The sequence below is a fragment of the Leuciscus leuciscus genome (assembly GCF_965113295.1).
Source record: "Leuciscus leuciscus genome assembly, chromosome: 16".
Classification (NCBI taxonomy): Eukaryota; Metazoa; Chordata; class Actinopteri; order Cypriniformes; family Leuciscidae; genus Leuciscus; species Leuciscus leuciscus.
This window is the reverse complement of record NC_138740.1, coordinates 26,276,179-26,292,108: the sequence shown is the minus strand read 5'-3', so window position 1 is coordinate 26,292,108 and position 15,930 is coordinate 26,276,179. Positions and strand designations below refer to the sequence as shown.

Sequence of the window (15,930 nt, the reverse complement as noted above, 5' to 3'; positions counted from 1 at the left end):
CCCCACTCAGCCCAACCCCTTACATTCAGAGGGGGGCTAAAGCGCACGTAGAGTCCGACCATAGAGTCCGACATGTCCCGTGGAGAAAACCACTACTGAGAAGCGATCTCCTACTGGAAGGGTTTTGAAGATCTACTCCATATCAACCCTGAATAATTCAAAGATATCTCCTACAATGGAAGATGGCAGGGAAACAGCTGCAATGAGAGAGAAAGAAAGGAGGGATCGACAAATAGGTAGGTTACTATTGCATTATTATTATATTGAATATCACGTGTTTGCATCGTTGTGTGCGTTGGATATACGCAGCATTCAGTTCACGTAAAACGAAAAGGCCATACTAGATGCCTCTGTTGCCTTTTAAAATATATTTAAAAAAATGCATTAGAAAATAGATAAACATTGGTGGTACGTCCATGCTTCCCCTTCTTCATGCTTCCCCGTCTGTTATTATTGGTAGTGCACCATGGGTGTGCCTCTCTTTTTTTCCTGTGCCAAACTGGGCAACAACAGGTGCTCATCATACCCCATAGTCATAGTCCTGTAGCACTCCACCAAGAAATTCTGTATTCATCACAACAATGACCTGATGTTTTGTTGTTTATTTTTGTCAGGCCCTGAATTTATCTCTCAAAATAATAAAGGTATAATAATGAAAAATGTAGCATACTATGGTATGGTGTGATAGTTTTATGCATTATAGTATGGTATGGTATGGTATAGTGTATTACTATAGTATAGTATAGTACAGGATAGTATGTTATGGTGTAGTATAGTAAAAGTAGTAAAATAAAACAATAATGCATCTGCATTGCTTCTAAATGTCTATAATTATTCTGATTATTTGTGTTGAACATCCTGTCAAAATGCATTGAGTTTAAGATTCAGTTCAGAAGTTTATTCAGATCATGTGGCTGGTGGTCAAAGATCTAGAGTGTAATGCAAAGATTGTGAGGTCAGTAAAAGTAGGGATGATTTAATCATTCTACAATTACTGTGATCACTGTCCTGCTCAATAATCATATCCTTAGCACTCAATCTTACTTTGCTCTGACTGTCCCATCAGTAAATGTAATTTGCCCTGGATGTATTTGCATCTGCTAAAATACACGTCTTATCCCTTATTAGGGCATATGGGCTTGTAGACTAATAGCCTTAGCTTAGGCCACATATACAGTAGCCTTACAGTTACATTTCTCTATAGATCGATGGTGTCACACGATTGATGATTCTCCAGGTAGGTGAAATTTGGAAGCAAAGCAATGGCAGTTTTGTTTGTTAATTTTGTTTTTAAATGTAGAGAAGCGTTCATTTGCAATGTGTTTCTTGATTTTCCCAGTGTGGGTAGAATGGCTATGAAGATGTTCTTAATGTTGGTAATGTGCTGCAGAATTCCCTTGATAGATACATTTGTAAACTACCACTCTAATGCATGCACTTCAGCTTGAAGCTAAAATATTGTTTTTGCATGTTTGAACTCATGTAACCCATCAGTTTTCTGAGCTATGTTAGGGTAATGCGCAATTGTGTGTGACCTTTTATCTCTTTTTATAGTATAGTAAAATAATGCAAGTTTATGCATAGGCATGCTTGTTTTGCCTTTCAGCCTTGGAGAACACAGACAGTGACATTGGCTTGTGTGGATGGATCCTGGTGCTTTTCTCCATTCTGCTCACGTTGCTGACCCTGCCTCTTTCCATATGGATGTGCATTAAGGTACTTAGCGGTGGTCCTTTAATTAGAGTGATGTCATACGGCTTGTTGTCAAGTGCGTTCAATCCCAAGCAGGGATGTGCCACCAGAAACCACAGCCTTTTCTGTATGTGTATTAAAATTGTTTTGTTAAATTGTATTGACTGATATATATCCGATATTTCAAATATCAAATGATATTTCCAATAAATTTAAAGAAATCTACTATCAGCTAATATAATATCTATAAGTTGTGCATCCCTTAAAAAAAATTCTAGTTATTCACAAGCACAACTCAACAAATGATTCATTAGTTAGAAATGTCCCTTCATCAGTGCAATCTCTATAGACTGATTTCACAATTTTTATTTGGAAATCATGAACAGTTGGAAAAGTCAAAAGGTGTGGGATCCCTAATATTTGATTTCGTAAATAAATTTGGTTTTGACAGCAGGCCCACCAAGTAGTCCAATTCCTTTTCATGCCTTATCTTTATCATTATCTTTAAAAGAGAGATGACGAAAGCATGATAAAGGTTGCCATGCAACATCTAAATTATATTAGAGGCCGTTTTACCTTCCACTGTTTTAAACTGCTGTAATTTATCTCTTTTTATGAGATAAAAATACTTCTTGTTCCTACAGATAGTGAAGGAATATGAAAGGGCAATTATCTTTCGCCTTGGACGCATTTTACGAGGAGGAGCCAAAGGACCAGGTAAAGGAAAAAATCAATATCATTTGATCATTCCGATTTAATCAGTGCTGCTGATTTAAGTGTTTCATGTGATAATGATCATGTCTTTAATCAGAGATCACACTACTTGTGTTATTGTTGTGGGTGGTTAAATATTGTTTGCATTTGTGCTGTGGCCGTCCACCACAATCCCTGCTTGTCACAAGGCAAAAGCACGCTTGTGCTGTAGAAAAACAGAAGTGATCTGTTTTGCATTTCTGCTGACCCGAATAAACAACTCCTTTTTCAGTGTCAGGATAATTCAGTTGAGGACGATATACTGTACTGTATATACACAAAAATGCACATTAAATCATTTTACCTTGTTCAGTCATGAGAAAATGTAATAAAAAAATGATTATATTCAGGAAATAGGCATCTAACCCAATAAACACGTGTACATTTCTGAGACATCTGTAAAAGATCATATTTCCTGGATAGCATCACGTTTTAAATCAAGCTTTTATATCAGCGGCACATAATGATCTTATCTTGCATAGTGATCTTGTAGTAGTAAATAGTAAAATAGTAAAGCTATATGAAAAGGTGCTAAAAATCTAAGGTTGTAATGTCAGGTTAGTCAGACCTCATAACCTGCTCTGTACTGCGCTCTTGCATTCTAAATCATAAAAATCACTTGACCAGATGTCTGATAACCATCCGTTTTGTTTGTGGCCATGCTGCCATGATGTCACATATAAGAATTCGGGATCAGGTTCCACACAGCACTGTGGTCACCACTGTGATTATAGGATTTCCATAGAGGTTGATCTTGGCGACTGGATATATCTCAATGTTTGGTAACTTAAGCTAAAGTACTTGCAAGACAGCACGGTATTGATAATCCTCCTCAACCATTATTTTCTTCTTCTTTTTCTTCTTCATCCTCTACTTTTCCTTTTTCTTTTCTTTACCTTCTTCTTCTGCTTAAAAAATTCAGCAAATTCATTCAGCTCAGACCATTTAACAGACAGGGCCCTATTTTAACCATCTGAAACGCAAGTATCAAGCGCGAAACATGTGCATTGTCCCTATCAAATAAAGAAAGAAATAAAGAAACGCAAGTAACTTTGTGGGCGGGTCTTGGGCGCTGTTGCTATAATACCAGCGGGATAAATGACTCTTGCGCCCGATGCAAATCTAAAATGGGTTGGTCTGAAGTAGCTTCATTATTCATAGGTGTGGTTTGGGCGTAACGTGAAATAAACCAATCAGAGAGCGACATCTCACATTCCCTTTAAGAGCAGGCGCGCTTGTTCCATGGCGGATGGCTATTATAACGGCGGATTTGCCAGGCGCGCGCCAGGAGCGGTTCACAGCCGAGGAGACCGACGTTCTCGTCAGGGCCGTAAAACACAGAGAAGTGACATTGGCGATGGAGAACACCCAAATTAGCTTCGGTTAAACAGGTGTATAATAAATTTGGGTAAATTTGTAAGCTAGATTTATGCCTGTTTTTTCACATCTTCATGGACACAACAATGATTTCCCTCATGTGTTAATATTTTTCCTTGTAATAATGTATGGTTTTCTAAAAATGAGAACTGCTGCGTCTGTGTGTAGATGAGAGAATCAAAGTGTATGCCCGTTGTGCACACGCTACATTGGTTATGGCCAAGCATGCGCCCTTAAAATAGCGTCTGAATAACATGTGCAACGCGCCACTGACTTTAGACTAGGTTTTTCCTGGTCAGTGGCGGAATTGTTTTCTAAACCTGCAAAATACGTTTTGGCCTCATCTTTGCGCTGAACCGCCCCCGGGAGCGCAAATGCATATTTGCTAGTTTACTGACATGCGTCTGTGGAGGGAAAAGTCTGCTGTGCGCGGGTGCAAAATAGGAATGATACATGCGTCGGTGTACAAAGTCAATTGCACTGGGTGCAAGATAGGGCCCCTTGACTCAATCCAAACTTTCTTTTGGTGATAAATTTAGCCTTATGCTGCGCCCACATTTACCCTTGCTCTGCTAAATTTTGTGGTCAAAATCTAGTCATTTCAGTAGGAATCCATGCGGTCAGGACTTTCATGCGAAGGCGAATAAGTTCCCCACGCAGATTTTAATCTTGTTCAAATTAGTCACGCAAATTCTCCACGTTTAACAACATAAATCTACTTTGAAAGTGAATTCTGTGTGAGCTGTGCTTCACACATTGCTACAGTACACTATTCAAAAGCGACATTGGACCTTTTTTGCATGTGAAATCTTGCCGAAATTTCGCTAATGTGACCGTACCCTTAGATATGCTATTTTTGAAGAAATTGCAGATTCAAATTGGAAAATGTCCCATTAAAGGGATAGTTTACACAAAAATGAAAATTCTGTCATAATTTACTCACCCTCAAGTTGTTCCAAATCTGTATAAATTTGTTTGATCTGCTGAACACAAAGGAAGGTATTTTGAAGAATGTTTGTAACCAAACAGTGGATGGGCCCCATTGACTTCCGTAGTATGGAGCCAAAATACTATGGAAGTCAATGGTGCCCCACAAAAGAATTAAAATTATTGAGTGAACTAGCATATCCCTTTTACTTACATAGTTGGAACGTTTCCATTCAAAGTGTAAACAACAATGATGACATAATTGAAATACTTGCATACTGCGGTTGCAATTGGTCTTCTTTCTTGTGCTTATTTGCATATTGAATTATGAATGTTCTTAAATGTAAAAAAGGCGGTAGAATGTTAAATCCTGTGCACAGGCAACAGGAAAAAAAGTTCTGATGCAACATTTAATTTGCACAAAACTATTCTTTAACTGCTTTAGCAAACACTGATATTTTCTTTAGGATATTTAAATCTCTTTGTTAAGTTAGCGTTAATGACACTGTGGCTGTGATTGTTGTTGGTGTCTCTGGAATATATTTGTCCGTGCTGTGTTTTGGAATATGAATCCGCAGGGCTTTCCCTCCAGGAATGAACTTATGAGGGTAGTGTCTATTATTAGAGTTAGTCCACATACTTTACCCCTCTTATGCCCAAGGCTTTACATTGTGAACTCAACTTTCTTTATCATTACCTTTTCAGTAGTTCTTTTTTGGGCAATAAATTCCTTCTTTATGGCCAAATGTCATTTATACTATAGTTTAGGCCTGAAAAGTAAGCTTGATTTCTTGGTTCTCTTTGAGGCTGCTGGCTGGGGTCTGTAAACAATCTGCAGTGGCTCCTCCTCCATGGCTGTGTTTAGGGTGGAATGTGAGCGGAATTTTACACAGTAGGTTATACAAACCTCTGAGGAGACTAACAAATCCTGATGACTCTTTAAAAATCTAAATCTAAGAATCTATTTTAGATTATAAACTACAGGGATGACAAATGAAACACATTAAGTATTACTAAAGCACCAACACACACACCACACACGCAGACCTGCTTGTCTTCCTCGTCACATACTGCCAAACTGTTCTTATTGTTCTGGTTTTCTTCATAGCCTTTTGATTTTATACTCAGCATTTTTCTTTTGGCCATTTTTTTTTTTTTTTTTTTTTGTTATTTAAATAATTTTACTTACTATAATATTTGTGCACTCACGTCACCGGCCACTTTATTAGGTTCAACTGCACGTTAACGCAAATATCTAATCAGCCAATCACATGGCAGCTACTCAAAGTTACAAGTACTGTAACACACACACACACACAGATTTTTTAAAGAAATTCATACATTACAATATATTCGAATGATGAATGCATTCTTGCTGGCATTTCACAGTCTCTGTTGTTATTGACTTCCAAATAGTTTCTAGTTGTTCCCAAGGTCTTGCTTTTGATGAAACTTTTGTGCTATCTATCTTTGAATCCACTAAATCCCAAATTTGTTCAATAGGATTCAAGTCTGGACTTTGACTTGGCCAACTGTGACTAAAGAGCTTACACATACTGCTGGATTAACCATTACAGAAACATAAAAAAATATTTTGGTAATCATCAATACTGTTAGTTTAAGGAAGTTGTAGCACAAACCTTACATTGGGTGGTGGTCTAAAAAATTTGTTAAGCACTATATATATATATATATATATATATAAACGTAGTATAGTAGTATGTTTATTTATTTTCATTATTAAGAAAATCTAATCCTATAAACTGTTGTTACTGTTCTTTACTGTAAATAAAGCAGATGCTAGTGCGATCATTCATTAAACACGTGAAGGCTGTCAGCTGAGTCTAGTTGGCGGGGAGAGTGGTATTTGGTAGATTGCCAGTTGTGCACTTATTGAAGATCAGGTCTGTGTTACTAGGAGTTACTGATTATTATTAGTGTCTGCTAGTGTTATGTTACTCAAATATTTTGCTGTATTTGTGTGTTGTCTCACACAGGTCTTTTCTTCATATTGCCGTGCACAGACAGCTTTATCAATGTGGATATGCGCACCATCACTTTTGATATCCCCCCTCAGGAGGTGAGATCACATGCACAAACACAAACACTAATCTTTAAAGGTTGTATCAGCGATTTCAGGCCCAAACATAAATGATCACATTCATCTAATCTTTCCTAACGATCCGCTAGCTGCACGCCCCATAAGCATGCCGTCAAAAAACCACGTCTCTGTAGGCAGCCTAGGCTCTGAGATCTGCACACAAAAACAATTGGTTTCACCAACCACTCAAAACCAAAATGAATAGTGTTTCCAACCAATCACCAACAGGGGGAGGGTGTTGTGAGGTTTTCGCGTGCAGCCGTGCACGAGCGCAACTAGCGGGCGGGCAGCTAGCGGATCGTTAGGAAAGATTAGATGAATGTGATCATTTATGTTTGGGCCTTTTTTGGGCCTGAAATCGCTGATACAACCTTTAACTTCAGCCTTTGTTTTAACCCATGAAAAGCATCAATTGGAAGTAGAAATGTGTAATTTTTGTTAAGATGTTAATGCTTTTGCTACACAGTTTAATGTGCAGGTACTATGAGCAAGCCATTTGTAGTTTGACATCCCAAAAAGTGCAAATAGGTGGTTGGAGTTTACAGGGAGCTGGTTCTGCAATTTGTGGTGCAGAAATCACATATTTAAATGACAAATATTTAAATATTTTAAAGACATTCGTCATATACACTACCAGTCAAATGTTATAAATAATAATTATGATTTTTTTTTAAATGTTTTTAAAAGAAGTCTCTTGTGCTCACCAAGGCTGCATTTATTTGATCAAAATACAGTAAAAACTGTGATGTTGTGAAATATTTTTACAATTTAAAAGAAATTATTTCTATTTTAATATATTTTAAAAAGTAATTTATTCCTGTGACGGCAAAGCTGATATTTTGCTTCATAATATTTATATTTTTTGATACTGTTATAAAAATTTTTTTCAGGATTTGCTGATGAATAGAAAGTTCGAAACTGCATTTATGAAAATGAAAGTATTCATTTATTTTCTTTCTTTCTGTCTTTTAAAAAAAAAATTGTATCTTACCTACCCCAAACTTTTGGTAGTATATCACAGTTTCCAGAAAAATATTAAACGGCTCAAATGTTTTCAACATTGAGAATACTAAGAAATGTTTCTTGAGCAACAGATCAGCATATTAGAATTTTTTTTTAAGGATCATGTGACACTGAAGTTTGGAGTAATGATGCTAAAAATTCAGCTTTACAACACAGGAATAAATTACATTTTAAAATATATAAATTTTTTAAATTTTTTAAACAGCCTTAAGAGACATCTTTCAAAAACATCACAAAAAAAATCTTAATTATCCCAAACTTTTAGCTAGTAGTATAGCTTTGCATAGTTTTATTATTTGTATTTAATATAGATTTTAGTGTAGTTGTTTTTCTTGTGTTTTGCAGAGTATCAACCTTTTGAATAGCCTGTGTGCTTCCTCATAGGTTCTGACAAAGGACTCTGTGACAGTGAGTGTAGATGGTGTAGTCTACTACCGTGTTCAAAACGCAACACTGGCAGTGGCCAACATCACCAATGCTGATGCGGCCACTCGTCTGTTGGCACAGACCACCCTGCGGAATGTGCTGGGTACAAAGAACCTGGCAGAGATCCTGTCTGACCGTGAAGAAATTGCCCATAGTATGCAGGTATCACACTAAACACATACAAACATTTTTTAGTTATATTTTTTAAAGGAATAGATCACCCAAAATGAAAATCCAAGCTTAAAGGGTTAGTTCACACAAAAATGAAAATTATGTCATCAATTACTCACCCTCATATTGTTCCAAACCCCATAAGACTTTAGTTCACATTTGGAACACAAATTAAGATATTTTTAATGAAATCTGAGCGATTTCTGTCCCTCCATCCACAGCTACACAACTACCACTTTGACACTTCAAAAAGTTCATAAAAAGATCGTAAAACTAATCCATATGAATTTAGAGGTTTAGTCCAATTTTTTTGTATTGACACGATTGCTTTATGATGAACAGATTGAATTTATGCTTTTATTCACATATAAACATTGATCAGTGAACATTAACAGAAGCTCAACCGAACCTTCTTGAGGCTCGAGAACAAACCTCTTACGGAGGCTCAAACGTGCTGCGTAACACAAGAATGAACCTCATTGGTTCTTGCTGAAGCTCAAACGTGCTGCTTAACACGAGAATGAACCTCATTGGTTCTTGCTGAAGCTCAAACGTGCTGCTTAACACGAGAATGAACCTCATTGGTTCTTGCTGAAGCTCAAACGTCCTGCGTAACACAAGAATGAACCTCATTGGTTCTTGCTGAAGCTCAAACGTGCTGCGTAACACAAGAATGAACCTCATTGGTTCTTCCTGAAGCTCAAACGTGCTGCGTAACACAAGAATGAACCTCATTGGTTCTTGCTGAAGCTCAAACGTGCTGCGTAACACAAGAATGAACCTCATTGGTTCTTGCTGAAGCTCAAACGTGCTGCTTAACACGAGAATGAACCTCATTGGTTCTTGCTGAAGCTCAAACGTGCTGCTTAACACGAGAATGAACCTCATTGGTTCTTGCTGAAGCTCAAACGTCCTGCGTAACACAAGAATGAACCTCATTGGTTCTTGCTGAAGCTCAAACGTGCTGCGTAACACAAGAATGAACCTCATTGGTTCTTCCTGAAGCTCAAACGTGCTGCGTAACACAAGAATGAACCTCATTGGTTCTTGCTGAAGCTCAAACGTGCTGCGTAACACAAGAATGAACCTCATTGGTTCTTGCTGAAGCTCAAACGTGCTGCGAAACACAAGAATGAACCTCATTGGTTCTTGCTGAAGCTCAAACGTGCTGCGTAACACAAGAATGAACCTCATTGGTTCTTGCTGAAGCTCAAACGTGCTGCGTAACACAAGAATGAACCTCATTGGTTATTGCTGAAGCTCAAACGTGCTGCGTAACACAAGAATGAGCCTCATTGGTTTTTGCTGAAGCTCAAACGTGCTGCGTAACAAGAATAAACCTCATTGGTTCTAGCTCAAACGTGCTGTGTAACACGAGAATGAACCTCATTGGTTCTTGCACACCAAGCGAACATGCTTGGGCTTCCGTTTACCATAACTGATGTGTGAGTTGATGAATGTTAATATGTGAATAAAAGCCTAAATTAAATCTGTTCAGCGTATAGTGATCGTGTCTCTTCAGAAAATTTGGACATAACCTCTCAATTTACATGGATTAGTTTTACGATCTCTTCATGAACTTTTTGAAGCGTCAAAGTGGTCGTTGCACTGCCATCTATGGAGGGACAGAAAGCTCTCAGATTTCATCAAAAAAAGTCCTTCGTTTATGTTCCGAAGATGAACTAAAGTCTTACGGGTTTGGAATGACATGAGTGTGAGTAAATGATGACAGAAGTTTCATTTTTGGGTGAACTAATCCTTTAAATTCGCATTGAATTGGTTTCAGCTAGATATGACTCAACTAGACATTGCATGTCTTCAGGCAGTGCAGTCGTTGTAGCTCCGCTGAGATGCTGACATATCTAGCTCGACTTCACTGCTAGCGCCTTCCCTAGTTTGCACATGGCCCGATGTTCGCTCATTTCATCTGACATCCTTTAAAAAAATATGGTGAACATTCTTAATGGCAGGCACAGCTTGGAACAGCGCTCAAACTCCTGAGAAGCATGAAGCTTTAAGGACTCTCTGAGTGTTTAGACTTGACTTTGTTTTTTCCTCAGTCCACGCTAGATGATGCCACAGATGACTGGGGTATTAAAGTGGAACGTGTGGAGATTAAGGATGTGAAACTGCCCCAGCAGCTCCAGAGGGCCATGGCTGCCGAAGCTGAAGCATCCAGAGAGGCCAGAGCTAAGGTAACATGCTTTTGATATGTAGTAAGTGCTGGGGGTCAGAAAGAGGATGGAAATGTTTATATTAAACCAAATCAGGACTGTTTTTAATGCCTTGCTTCACATTATAAGTAGACTTCAGGTAGTCTCAGCCTCAGACGTCACGCCCACGGAACGTTGGCTAAACGTCTGATGCATATGGTACACTTAACTGGAAACACTTCAGGAATGTCGAAGTCGTCATCTGATTGGTTTAATTTTATCGGATTTCCGGGGGGCGCGAGTGTCGCGTTTATTTTCGGTCCGCCGGGAAACAAATGTCATGACGCCAAAACCCCTCGTGGAAGAAGAAAGCCGTTGTTTTTACAACTGAGACAATGAGCGCTTACCACGATCAACTAAACGCTGTATTTTCAAAAGTATGTGAAGTTCGCGGCTCCATTGATGCAGTAAACTTGCACAAGGTTCTTGAATGAATAATTTATTAGATGCACGCCGGTCTGTTATTGTAGGGACATCAACATTATATTGTCACGCCCCTAAATATGACGCGGTACAAAACAAACTGTGATTGGTTGTTACATGTCAGTCAAACGTCCTCTTGGGCGGTCCTTGGCCAAGAAATGCTGCGATAGAGTCCAGACCTTCTGCCGTCAGTCTGAAGGTCTGGCTATGCGAGACTAGACTTCAGGAGGAAAATTGGTATTATCAAATGCAGTGCCATTCATCCATTACAAATATGTGGTTGAACTGTCTAAATAAATACTTTTTGAAAATACTGTTTGTAGTCTTAGTTTAATTATATTATACTATACTATAATAATAAAATTATACTTTTTACAAGAGTAATGAAACATTTTATATATAGCAGATCACTAAAAGTCTGATGTACCATTTTCCTCATTGCACTGTTACGATTACCTGATTGGTCTAGGCTCTAGGGGAAGAACGCAACAGCAAAATGGATGGTGGTGAATGAGTCTGCAACAGCATGAAACCACCCCATCTCAAGCCCCAGAATTGACATTCGCAACAATAACCCAAATAACCAGATATTTCACAAAAGAATAAGAACTCTACAGAAGAATAAGAACCACATATTTCACAAAGGAAAGAAACTTTTCCTCATCTGTGTTGAACTTATTGAAGTAAGGATACACAGAGCCACCAACTACTTGCTTTAACACAACATAAAGATTGGTTGCAGTTTAAATACTCTCCATCCAATCACAACAGGCCATTGATTATTAAAGCCAGGTGGCAATTACTGGGCACAACAACAATCCCTTACGGCTCTGGACATAACACTACACACAAAAGATACTCTAGGATAACGGATGGATTTCGCTGGCAAACGCATATCAGTCGCCCTTTCATGTACATGCATGTACATGCTGTAGACCAAATTATTTTTGTACTGTGTGGGAGCTGAATGTAAATGTTCACTGTTCTGAGGAAAGACTACCGCAATAGTCTCATAGAAATCCGGAAATGACAACTCCTTTCCTGTTTCCACTAATTTATCTGTTGATTTATGTGAGAGTCTGTATTTTGGCATTTCCAGCTGTATACTCGGTTAACCTCTTCTGTGTGCAATAGAAGTTGCTCCGCTTAAAATGTACACATGCTCTCAGAAGAACATGGGAAAGGAAGTTAATGAGTTTATTTTTGGTGCACAATTACTCTTCAGTGCTTAGTTCAGATACAAGTATGTTTTTTTCAAATCAGTCCCCCTACCTACACCAACCACACAGCTACAAGTGGCAAACCACTGTCCTAGTTAGTAAACAGTACCTCTCTGCATGGGTATATATAGCAGACACTTTTATAAGAAGTAATGTACAGCAGTGGTTCTCAACTCACCCTATTTTGGCACAAATTCATCTATCACTTAGTAGAAATATATTTAGACAGAAGTATTAGCCAGATGCCAGTGTGGACTGGTTGCGTAGCATGACGTTATCCTCAAAAATTATGCAAGACAAAGATCAACATGACCCAGTATATATTAAATACAGGTTTGCTTGCATTGCAACATAAGCATTGTTTGTTCTGATCTCAAATTGTTTTGTGAAACCATTTTAGAGACATTTAGAATCATTTACTAAACGTGTGCATATAAAAACTATCATTTTAATAATCGTAAATATTTTTCCTATTTTTATTTAAATTTGACTTAGTGTTCGACCTATACATTTTGTGCGCAAATTAATAATGTATTGATATTAAGATTCCTATTTTTTTGCTAAATAATTTGGGTGCTGTATCAGGTCATCACTTGATGTCCAATGTACAATCTGGGTCATAAAGCAAAACCAGTTGAGCTGATTAAAAGAGCAATGCCATAAAGGGCAAAGAGTGGGTGTCAATTTGAAACTGGTTTAAGGGGTGGAATTTTGGTGTGGTATATGTGGTTTGCAAAAATCAAGAGACACGCGTTTTTTGTCTCACACCTCTTTTGCTGTCTTTAGGTGATAGCCGCAGAGGGAGAGATGAATGCGTCACGGGCACTGAAGGAGGCATCTCTGGTGATCGCAGAGTCTCCCTCAGCTTTGCAGCTGCGCTACCTTCAGACCCTCAACACCATCGCAGCCGAGAAGAACTCCACCATCATTTTCCCTCTGCCCATTGACATGATGCAGTCCTTCATGAAGCACTGAGCCACATAAAGCCAGCCACACACACATGCACACAAACAGATGCATCCATGCAGAAATGAACAGACTGGCGTTACATAATATCCACTCATGTGAGTAAAATGGACAGCGGGATCGAGAAGTCTGAGACCACATTGAAATCTGCTATTAAAAGGTGCAGTAAGCGATTTCTGAGAAACACACACAAACACACCCCGGCCTTCATTGCCCCACCCCCAAAATGCACGAACACACAATGCAAAAGTAGATGTTTCTTTATCTTAGCTGATGCAAAGCAAAATAATGCTTCTCGAAAAATAAAGCGAAGATGATGAACGAATGAAAAGGAAGAACAAAAACTGAACATAATTATATTACACAAGAGTATATACAAGCTAGTTGGCAGCAGCACACCAGCTCCAGACAAACAATGACACTCAAAACAGCATATCTTGGTTCCGTGAAACATACCAAATGTTACTCATGTTTGGAGCAGAAACAACGCAACCTCTGCGTCCATTTTCAGGCACTGGAAAGCTTTTCTAAAATAATTTGGGTCCTAAAGCTCTTGCCTAATCATGATCCTTTTTTCATGACCTTGTCTCTTTTGTAATATCTCTCAGTCATCTCTCTTTCTACAGTCTTTCTTCAAATCTCCCTCTGGCTCTTCTTTCTCTCCTCTCCCATCATGAGTGGACACGCCCCCTTACTGCTGATTGGCTATAAATTGTGGCGCTCAGTCCGATCCACTTTCAGTAGCGTTTCTCAGAAGTCACTTAGTGCACCCTTAAAATCCTGAACATTTTGGCAACCTAAGAAAAAGTATCACATGAAAAGAAGAAGAAATATTTAAGTTTTGAGGTCGCTAATCAAATGAGCAAATTGGTAATCATGTGACACTGTCAGTTGTTCAAGATGGGCTTTGGATCTTTTGGATCAGACTTTTGGACCCCACTGTACATATGCCACATACACACTCACAACTGTTTCTTTATGTATGATCTGTAGATGTTCCTAGTAAAAACCTCTATCTGAAGGAAATCTGCTGCAGCTAAAGAAAATAAAACTCATTAAATATAACTGATTTCAAATAATTTATGCCCCTGAACAAAAACAAAATGCTTTTTTTTGTTTTTGTTTTGCATGTGTTTTTTGTACCAAAAATTTGGACTTTGAATTTGCTTTGCAAATTGAAATTAAAATTGCTTACAATTTCTCTGGTTGTTACAAGGTTAGAACAGTGGTACAGGCTGATCTTTTAGACATTGATTATTGCAGTGTGTGTTTTTTTTTTTGTTTTTTTTTTGTTTATAGTTTATGGAACATCTCCTGGTCATATGAGTGCATGTGCTTGTTTTTCAAGCATGTGTAACTAATCTGCTTGGTCGCCAAATGGAAAACAAACCGTTTAAAGGGATATTTGAATAGTATCAGATGACAGCAATGCTTATTGTGCCTAAACCAGTTTTTCCTCGCTTCCTCAAACCTTTAATTATCGCTGACTTTTAACGTATTAAAAGCCTTAAGCCATATCCATTTCAACTACTGAATCAATATTTACAGGTTTACATGATGTTGGTTGATTTTTAAAACCACAATGCATTAGAGATCTAGCATTTATACATCAATTTCACATAAATATTTTATCACTTGATTTTAAAAATCTTCTGTGTTAATATTTTATCTGCCAGACATTTTCATGCATGAAATATAATATTTTTTATAATGTCGGTCTGCAGCTGAAAACAAATTAAGGCTATAGAGGTCAATGTTTGTGTTTGTAATTAGTATTTGCTGCTTCAAATATCAGAGGATGGAATTACAGACTCATAAAAGATGTGAATCACTTGCACTGCTGCTTAGGACTATATTTCTCTAATATTTTTTTCATCCTGTATCAGTCACAAGTCTATATACAGTATATATCATTCTTTATTCTGCCTTTTAACTGATATATGTTGAATATCAAATGTTGTTATTGCCAGCTCACTTTTATGTGCATTTTAATATTGAATGTTTTTTTGTTTGCACTGTATTTTTGTGCATATCATATATTTTTCATGTGTGATTGTCCCGTTCTCTTAGTGTCATCTTTCTCATGACTTAAAAGTAAATAAACACTTTACTTTTAAACAAAGTGTTGTTATTTTCCCAGAAACCTATTCATATTTTTGTTGCTTAAATCAATCTTTGAAGAACACTCTGGAAACCTTTTTGGGGTTGTGGTTATTTATTGTACAAGAAGTAAAACTGGGAAATAATGTTTATGTTTATATTTCAGGTACAGAAGGATTTGCAAATTGTTTGGAATAACCCTTATAAAATAAGTTTCTGTATGAGTGGATGCATTTTGTGGGCTTTCGTACACCATCTTTAGGCAGTCAACTGACCCAATATGTTAACAATTATCTAATCCAAAAAAAAACAAGAAAATAAACAGCAGGCCTTTTTCCATTCAGTTTTTCCATTGCATATGTAGGTATAGTAAGGCCTCATTAAAAAAAAAAAAAAAAAGAAAGGAAGGAAAAAAACAGATATGCAACCAATGACAAGAAAAGCTTTTCCATTCCACATTCTGATTATGGTTTAACAAATACTTTTATGAAGTGCACTATACTGACACTGATAAAACTGTAATGCAGAGTTGATTATG

The 15,930-nt window shown here is 37.6% G+C and overlaps 1 protein-coding gene across 3 annotated transcripts; it reads left to right on the top strand.

The window, feature by feature from the left end:
• The first annotated feature begins 31 nt into the window (after positions 1-31).
• stom (stomatin) lies at positions 32-15,795 on the top strand. 3 transcript variants are annotated; one of them, XR_014198941.1, is made up of 8 exons: positions 32-236; positions 1,205-1,237; positions 1,607-1,716; positions 2,337-2,409; positions 6,747-6,829; positions 8,258-8,461; positions 10,531-10,783; positions 11,333-11,460. XR_014198941.1 is itself a non-coding variant. In XM_082141980.1 (8 exons), exons 1-8 carry the CDS (start codon positions 176-178, stop codon positions 13,299-13,301), a joined length of 888 nt encoding a protein of 295 aa, XP_081998106.1. In that variant the 5' UTR covers positions 32-175; the 3' UTR covers positions 13,302-15,795. The 3 variants fall into 3 exon arrangements, 2 of the variants coding, with proteins under 2 accessions (XP_081998106.1, XP_081998107.1); XM_082141980.1 differs by lacking the exon at positions 11,333-11,460 and adding an exon at positions 13,113-15,795 and having other exon boundaries at positions 10,531-10,665; XM_082141981.1 differs by lacking the exons at positions 1,205-1,237; positions 11,333-11,460 and adding an exon at positions 13,113-15,795 and having other exon boundaries at positions 10,531-10,665.
• Positions 15,796-15,930: the final 135 nt, after the last annotated feature.

What these genes read in the sequence shown, in the direction of transcription:
- stom (XM_082141980.1), top strand. Translation starts at nt 176, where the DNA reads ATGGAAGATGGCAGGGAAACAGCTGCAATGAGAGAGAAAGAAAGGAGG. An exon ending in AAGGAGGGATCGACAAATAG is followed by an intron (nt 237 to 1,204) that starts GTAGGTTACTAT and finishes ATTTCTCTATAG; the next exon opens with ATCGATGGTGTCACACGATT. An exon ending in CACGATTGATGATTCTCCAG is followed by an intron (nt 1,238 to 1,606) that starts GTAGGTGAAATT and finishes TTTGCCTTTCAG; the next exon opens with CCTTGGAGAACACAGACAGT.